At 35.3% G+C, this 8,005-nt stretch overlaps 1 protein-coding gene across 2 annotated transcripts; it reads left to right on the top strand.

Moving 5' to 3' along the window:
• The first annotated feature begins 2,236 nt into the window (after nucleotides 1-2,236).
• Nucleotides 2,237-7,172, top strand: LOC147390725 (uncharacterized protein At4g26450). 2 transcript variants are annotated; one of them, XM_086458276.1, is made up of 5 exons: nucleotides 2,237-2,392; nucleotides 3,320-5,225; nucleotides 5,553-5,742; nucleotides 5,931-5,985; nucleotides 6,909-7,172. In XM_086458276.1, exons 2-5 carry the CDS (start codon nucleotides 3,388-3,390, stop codon nucleotides 6,959-6,961), a joined length of 2,136 nt encoding a protein of 711 aa, XP_086314402.1. In that variant the 5' UTR covers nucleotides 2,237-2,392; nucleotides 3,320-3,387; the 3' UTR covers nucleotides 6,962-7,172. The 2 variants fall into 2 exon arrangements, with proteins under 2 accessions (XP_086314402.1, XP_086314403.1); XM_086458277.1 differs by having other exon boundaries at nucleotides 5,931-6,009.
• The last annotated feature ends 833 nt before the right edge of the window (nucleotides 7,173-8,005 follow it).

Below are 8,005 nucleotides of genomic sequence, written 5' to 3'. Positions count from 1 at the left end.
CAGTTTGAACCAGACCAAGTTGCACCTCTAAATAGAATTATTACCTGTTTTTATAGATTGGTGTGTTACAAATAAAATTTGATTTGTTAATATAAGCTCTCTTTGAGAAATGCCATCCATCAACCTCAACCGCGGGTTGAGGCTAGAAAAGTCCTCACAATCTAGATGATTGGATATTGCCTAATTAATTTTTTGTTGTCAAAGTTAGTTGTTGCTACTATTAGAAAACTTTTATTGTGACACCATTTTTTTAATTTAATTGAAATGATATGAATGTAGGCATAACTTTTCTAAAATTTTATCGTGGGAGTCCATTCTTCGTCTTTCGACAACTAAAATCAAACAGAGAGAACAAGAGAGGGATATGGACCACTCCTCTTTAAGGTTATGTGCAACTCAACATTGACAGCTCTAAGGGACAATATAGGGTAGGAAGGAGCTATCATTAGGGATAGTTTGGGCAGTTCCTCCGACTTCCACTTCTTGCTTATGCCAACAACATATCGACAAAGACTATCCTCGAGCACAAACTATTGGTAGTAAAGTAGGGGCTCACCATGGTACAAAGTCTTGGTTTCACAAAAGTGAGAGTTTGTTTTGATTTAAAGGTTGGGTTTCAATGCATCGAGGGTGAAAGTATAATTCCTTGGAGAGTTAACCACATCACCAACCAAATTAATTTGTTGGCCTAGTTTTTCTAGTATATCCATTTCATTTTCCAATTGAACGAAACCAATAGGACTAGGTAAGTCCAAGGCGAACTAGATAAGGAATGAAGTCAAGATATCCACTAGCTTTGTTTGGATTGAGAGAAATGAGAAGAAAAGAAGATTAAAACAAACCATTCAAACATTAAAAAAACTTAGTTCAAGTTATTATTTCAACATTACAAAGCATTATAACACATTCAAATTACTCCGACAGTTGTTTAAATCCTAAAGAATAATGATTTTATGACCCCCCCCCCTCTGATATACACCTTCTTAGACTCCCATCACATAAGTGTAGACCAATGGCATTGGGATACACAAAACATAAATCTTTTTTTTTTTTTGTATCCTCAGGCAAATGATCTACGATTCTGTGATGGAGGTGTAGGGGGGGAAAGGGTTATGTCAGAGGGATGCGTCGGATTATCATGACTCAATCCTAAATCTAACAATTAGAAATCCGATAAAAAGAGAAAGAGTTTTTATTAACACCCCATCTTTTACTTATTCTCAATTATTGATTCATTTTTTATGGTAAATTACCATGTTGTGCGTTGAATATGAGAAAATTTTGATTCTGGTACACTATTCGTTTTAATTCCCGAAACATGTTTTCCAACGAGTTCATCACTTTTATAATCAACCTTCTCGCTAATAAAATACCAATGAGCTCGTCATTAAAATATCAAGGGTATTTGACTCTAACATTACTTGGTAATTTATCAACGAGATCATTGCTTATAAAAATGATGAACTTGTTGGAAAACTTTTTTTTTTTTTTTTTTGAATTAAAATGAATAGTGTAATGTAATCAAAATTTTATCATAAGTTATGCATGTTTATGGAAATTTCTCTTTTTTATTTGATTAATTAATGTATAATAAGTAAAAGTCGAAGTGCCAACAACACCTCTCTTATTAAAATAAAAACGAAAAACTTACCTTAATAAATAATTTTAGAAAAACACTTTTGTTACTAACTTGATAAGATTTTAACTCTTACTCTGAATTTTTTAACTCAAATGGATTACTACATTGATAATCCAACACCACATCCTTCTAGATTTCACGGAAAAACTTAAATCCAATAATAATGATAAAATTAAAAAAATAATATATTTTGAGTTTGATCTAAGGTTTTGAAAATGGTGAGGTGCTAAACTTCACCGAAACTCACAAACAATATTTTTGATAAATAATATTTTTTTGAATTTTTTTATATGTATCCATATAATTTTATCCTTTACAACACTGTGGGCTGTGGCATTGGATCATGTTTTTGATTATCACAAGGTGAGTTCAACTACTCTTATAAGAATTGAAATCTTACGAAGCTTAGTCTGATTGATAATTTTAGACGAGTTCAATGGTATATCACTCATTCAATACATCTTGCTGGAGACCGATTCAACTCGGTGTCGTGACGAGACGGTATACCGAGAATTGCATAAAGTAGGTGTGGGGTTAGTAAAGATTAGTGTGGCAAGATCAGCAGCTCTCTAAATGAATCTCCTTAAATACAGAACAAATTTAGGATCCCTCTTTAATTTCTTCCTCGCCAGAGCGCAACCCCCATTCTCTCTCTCAAATCCTTCACGTAGGGAACCTATGGGGTTCGATCTGCTTTCTTCAAATTATACATCTTGGACTCTCTGCTGTACTTTCCTCCTTTGTTCTTTCTAGGTAAAATTTTCCTTTCTGATGTTATTAGTCGATGTTAGGCTTTGTTTTTAATTCATATATATAATGAGATTTTGCCTTGAAACTTTACTGCTTAATGGGTTGATAATTTTTTGTTCTTTTGTAATATTTTTATTTGATGTTTGATTCTTCTAAAACTTTGAAGAATTTTGGACATTTTTAATTGGTTAGGGTTTATTTGTTTCGGTTATTCATTATTATTATTATTATTATTTACAAGGACAAGAAAATTGAATTTTGGATGGTTTTGTTTCAAAGCTCGCTCATGAACTTTCATTGATCAACATATTTCTCGTACTGATCAAATTAAAAGTTCTGTCTTTTTTTGGTGGCTAATCTGAAAAGCCCTCTTTTGAGCTGAATTAAAGTGGCTAATATTGGTTTCTTTTGATTAATCTTCTTTGGCCTCTCCTGGAGAACAGAGGGTTTGCCATTTTCTCGTTTGTTCAAAAATATAGAATGATTTGATCTCAAAAGAGTTGTAACTGTAGCTAAATTTGAATGGGATTGGGATTTCTATCGTCTATGTTTACGCTCCGTTTGGATCGAGAGAAATGGAGAGAAGAGAAGAGAAATGAACCACTTTTCTCTCCATTTCTCTTGTTTGAGAAATTAAGTGAAGAGAGAAGAGAAGGTTAATTAATGGAGAGAAAGGAGGATAGAAAAATGCTCAATTTTGTTTTCCCCCAAATCGGAGAGATTTGGGGAGAAAGTGAGAGAACGAGAACAAATTACTTTCTATTCTCTTAATGAGGTTCTCTTCTCTTTTCTCCATTTCCTCTCAATCCAAACAGACTGTTAGGGTTTCTTCTCCACCATCTAGACTTAAAGGGCTTATAGATATGTTTTGTCATCATATATATGCCTAAAGGAGTTAAGAGTTTAATGGGTTGTGTTTTATTCTTCCAGGAAGTAAGATCAGTTGTCCCATCCTCAACATGTTGATCTAAGGACTGCGTTGAAATATTTTTTACATCATGCATTCCAAACATCGTAGTCCCGGCAATGGAGTTAGGTCTAATTTAATGGGAATAGGTAGTCTGGCTCCTTCTCGGATCTCTCCAGAAGATTCCATTAGAACTCATGGAATGTTCAATCCTGATTACCTAAACTTCAATCGTGGTGGTCTTGGACGCGGACTTACTAAGCCATTCCCATCACCATCACCACAGCAGCCACCCCGTAAAGGTGACATTTTCATGGAAGCTGGTCGGCTTGCAGCAGAGTATTTGGTTTCTCAAGGCTTCCTACCTCCTAATGTGCTTCCAGGAAAATGGCAGAACGATAATTCGAAGAATCAGATTGGGGATTTTCAGGAATTTAGGGTTGTTCAAGATAGAGAAAATCTGCTGATGACTTCGGAGGGCAGGACTTCGGCTCTTGCTCGTCTTGGAAACATTGTTTCTGATTCAGGAGGCTCTGGTAGGAGAAGGTTTCCCGATGAGTTTAACTCGATAGGATCAAAAAATCAAATGAGAGGAAAGAGAAGGATGGGATCCTTTAAGGGTTATGGATATGGAAAGAATGGGTTATGGTCAGAGAAAGCTAGGGCTTATACTGATATGGATGGTGAAGATGATGATTTTGTTTCTGGGCATCATGAAGAGCGGCGAGTTGGTTTCGTGGATGGTAATGGTGGGTCAGATCCTGAGCTAGACAATTATGAATTTCCTGATGATACTACTGGTTTAAAGACGAGTTCTTCGAGCGCTACAAAAGAACTCCCTTCAGAGATTGATTGTGAATTTTCTAAAGGAGATGATACTAAAATATTGAATATTGAGGTTGGAGAGGTGAAGGCTGAAATGAGTAACGATGATGAAATGAGGAAACAAGCCTCTGTGGAGGACGACATCGTCATGGAGTGTTCTTCAGTCGAGGTTGATGATGTAAACAAAAATGATAATGATTTGCTACAACTATGTAACTTTGCCAAGTTTCCCACTAAAATACGCTCTTCATTGATGGATAAGGGTTCAAAGGTTGATAAAATTTCCACGAATGATGAGGGGAACACATGTGATAGTGATGCTTCTCCCCAAGAAGGATCCAAAGTCCCCATAGAAGAAGATAACATTGGAAACTCTTCAAGTGTTACATTAACAAATCAATCTCACAATTCACGATGCTTTGAATCTGTCCAATCTGTGGAGGATGTTGGAGACTTGGGTACTGCTTATGCACTAGAGGGAGGTGAATGTGCGAGTTTGCAATCTTTTCCTGAAAGTTCCTTCATCTACGAGCAAGCATCAGTGCGGTCCCCACCTGAGCTTGGAAGATGTAGTTCTATGGTTAAGGGGAGAGGTGAGAAAAGAGCTTTACAAGATGACAACATGGGGGAGGGAACTAAGAAACCTAGAGAATGGCCTTCATCAATGGTTGAACATGACAATGAATACTTCCACCTTGATTCCTTTAGTGCAAAGCCATCGAAAGCTGACGAGGAAGTTATGGTGGCTTCTGAACAAGAGAGGTTGTTGGATGTTGCCATGTTTTCCAAAGGTGGAGCTGAATCTGGTCTTGAGTTTAGAGAAGAGAAGCAGCTTTTTCCAAGTTCCTTTAAGATTTGTGACCTTAATCTTATGGAAACTTCTGATATGACTGAGAGTCATGATAGCGATCCTGTTCTTGATCTTCCCTCTACTTTTGAAGCCAAAAAGGAAGAACGGGTAGATGTTGATTTGACGATAAGTAATAGCTGCAATAGATCTAATGACTACGGTAGATGTTCGGTTGATGCTAAAGATGTTGCTGTAGTTGATGTGCCAAGTGATTCTGAAAAAGAAGGGAAGGCCTTTGATGTTTCAGAGAGAACGTAAATTTCTCTCATCAATAAGTTATCCTTGTTAAATTCCTTCCTGTTTTCTTTTGATATTCACACTCAATATTTGCAGCATCATGTGCAGCTGATGTTACATGCCTTCTTGGGTTGCTTTTGCATTTAGTTGGCCTCAGTTAGAATAAATATTCAAGTTGAGAGAGAAAGAGAGGATTCATTTAACCGGTCCCAAATCTTTGTGATAAGAGAGGATTCATTTAGCTGAACCCAAATCTTTTTTATAAGGCTTTGAGGATAATGATGTTTTGCATTTTGTTGCATAGTTGGCAACTTCATCTAATCTGAAATTGTTCAATTGTACAGGACTCAAACTATACATCCAAGCATGGAATGTTTTCCTAATCACACGGAAAACACTGGTGATCTTCCCGATGGTCAGGATGGTTATGGCCTTATGATCTCTGAGTTGCTCGGAACTGATATCCCGAATTGTTCTTCAGTACCAGCAGATATTACCAGTCTTGATACTGAAATGGGTCTTCATAATGGAGTGGTACAGCCATAAAACTCTTCAAAGTTAATTATCCATTTTTTTGTCTTTCTTCAGCATATAGTCAGCGGATAGATAGTGATGGGATTGGTCTGCAGTTTGTTTTTTATGAATTACATAGTTTCCTTCTGTTGATACATTATTTACAAAAAACAAACTGTTGATTGTTTTGTTATTGCTCACCTTTTCAGGGAATTCTTGGCGACGATGATCAAATATTCCTGTCTTTGGGAGAAATACCAATAAGTATGCCAGATATTTAGTTGAATGGTATTATTGTTTTCTTTTTGAATCTAATAGTTTCATGGTCAACCTGCCTAGGGGAATCCCTTTGTAGTATTAAGTTAAAGTAATTTACCACTTTTCAAATGATTCACTGTATCATAGTTTTTATCATTTGAATGTGGGTCCAGTTTCTTATTTTATATTTCTGAGACCAATATATATGAATTTAACGGGGAAAAAGTGGAAACCAGCGACCACCATAGCAATTCCGAAAGAGAACTGCTCACATCATAAATCATGGGATAGATGACCTATTTGTACCACCTGAATCAAGGTTGTAATGGGGTTTGCTCAGTGCCTCAAAGGATACACCTGTCACACCTATTATGTGATTTCAATGAACAAATATAGCCTTTATTTATTTATTGTCAAATGCTTCACATTGAAGGGAATTTCTATGATAAAATTAAGCTTATAACAGAGATTTGATCAGTACATAAGAAAATCCTTACCTGTGAGGTCCAATGGGGCATAATTAATATTTGAAATAAGCACATTAGTACTTCTGTACAAGCATGTTCATAATCCTCAATGTTTTAATTAGTTGGATATATTACTAACTTATTTATACATAAAAATAAAAAATAAAAGATACAGCTAGAATGTAGTACTTAATAGTTTCTTCATGCAGAATGTTAATTTTTTTCATTTTCACTTCTGCTCATAGGAAATAGAATGTTACTGATTCATTTCCACGTTTCATATGGTGTTGTTTATTGTATATTTGTAATTTTTTATGACTTAATGCGAGTGTTTTAATGATTATTTTATCATTTCCTACAATTTCAATGATAATCTCTTCAATGGTCATTTATAAAGAGTTTCATTTTTTGTTCTGATATATATTTAAAGCATTGTTTTAATGACTATTTTATCATTTTTAGGTTTTTTGGGAGTTTGGGAGCCACCTACTCAGCAGTATGAGAAGCCCTTTTGAACAATATGCTTGTTCAAGAAACGTAGAAACTATGCTTCATTGTAGTTACTGAGGTTGGTTATGTTGCACCATTATTCGTTCTCCAAGTTCTACTCTGTTTTAGCTCAATACACGAGTATTTGATTTCCTGAGGGATGGAGTTTCTTATTGTTCTAAAGTATGTTTACTGACAATAAATGTTCTTATAGAGGCCTTGAGCCAATTTTCTGTAGTTTGCCCTGTTTGTTAGCTCAAGTTTTTTGTGAGCTTAGTTGTTGGATTAAGATGGCCAATTGCATGACGTTCTTTGGCATTCATATGCCACTGCCCAGTAAATGACACAAATGCACATACACACAACAAAAATAAGGACATTTGATAAATGCAGGTGGAATGAAGAGTTCTGTCGTAAGTATTAAAGTAAGCAACAAGTTTGCAATTCATGTATAAGTTTTAGGGGGAAGGAGATTTTCACAACGCATTCATTCTCACAGATTGACTTCCTTCTTGCTCACTCCTTCCGTAGGGTACATTATGAGCTGGTATAGGGTTTTTAGACACACCATTTCACAGCAGTTAGCTAGATTCTTGCGATTGAATGGAAAATTAGTAATCTCATCAACGGTCTTGATCTAGCAACCTTTCCATGAGGCTTGCCTCCTTAACTTCCGACTGTGTTGGGATAGAACCTTTCACTTCTTTAAATGGTTACTTATGATAAAAGTAAATAAATAAAAGAAAAACCCATAAGTGATGATCTAACAGTTCAGACTAATGTATATGGTAGTGAATACGTGCTGCTCACCTATAATTTAGTTAAAGATTCAGGTTCAAGTTTTCAAGTAGGCTCTCAACATGTTTCTTTTATTTTAACTGGAATTATTTTTCATCTTCAACTTTGAGCTTTCAAATAGCTGGAATCATTATTCATCTTCATCATCAATTATTCTTTTTGTTTAGTTTGTAAACATCCTCTTTAATATCAAATTCATAAATATTATTAATTTTCTCTACCCAATGCTTACTGGAGGATCTGAAGCATTTCAGCTTGTGTTTTGAAGTACT

This window comes from Akebia trifoliata, chromosome 11 (assembly GCF_017979445.1).
Source record: "Akebia trifoliata isolate Shusen 1 chromosome 11, ASM1797944v1, whole genome shotgun sequence".
In the NCBI taxonomy this organism is placed as follows: Eukaryota; Viridiplantae; Streptophyta; class Magnoliopsida; order Ranunculales; family Lardizabalaceae; genus Akebia; species Akebia trifoliata.
Note: the sequence above shows the minus strand (reverse complement) of the source record. Positions and strands in the feature narration are given on the sequence as shown.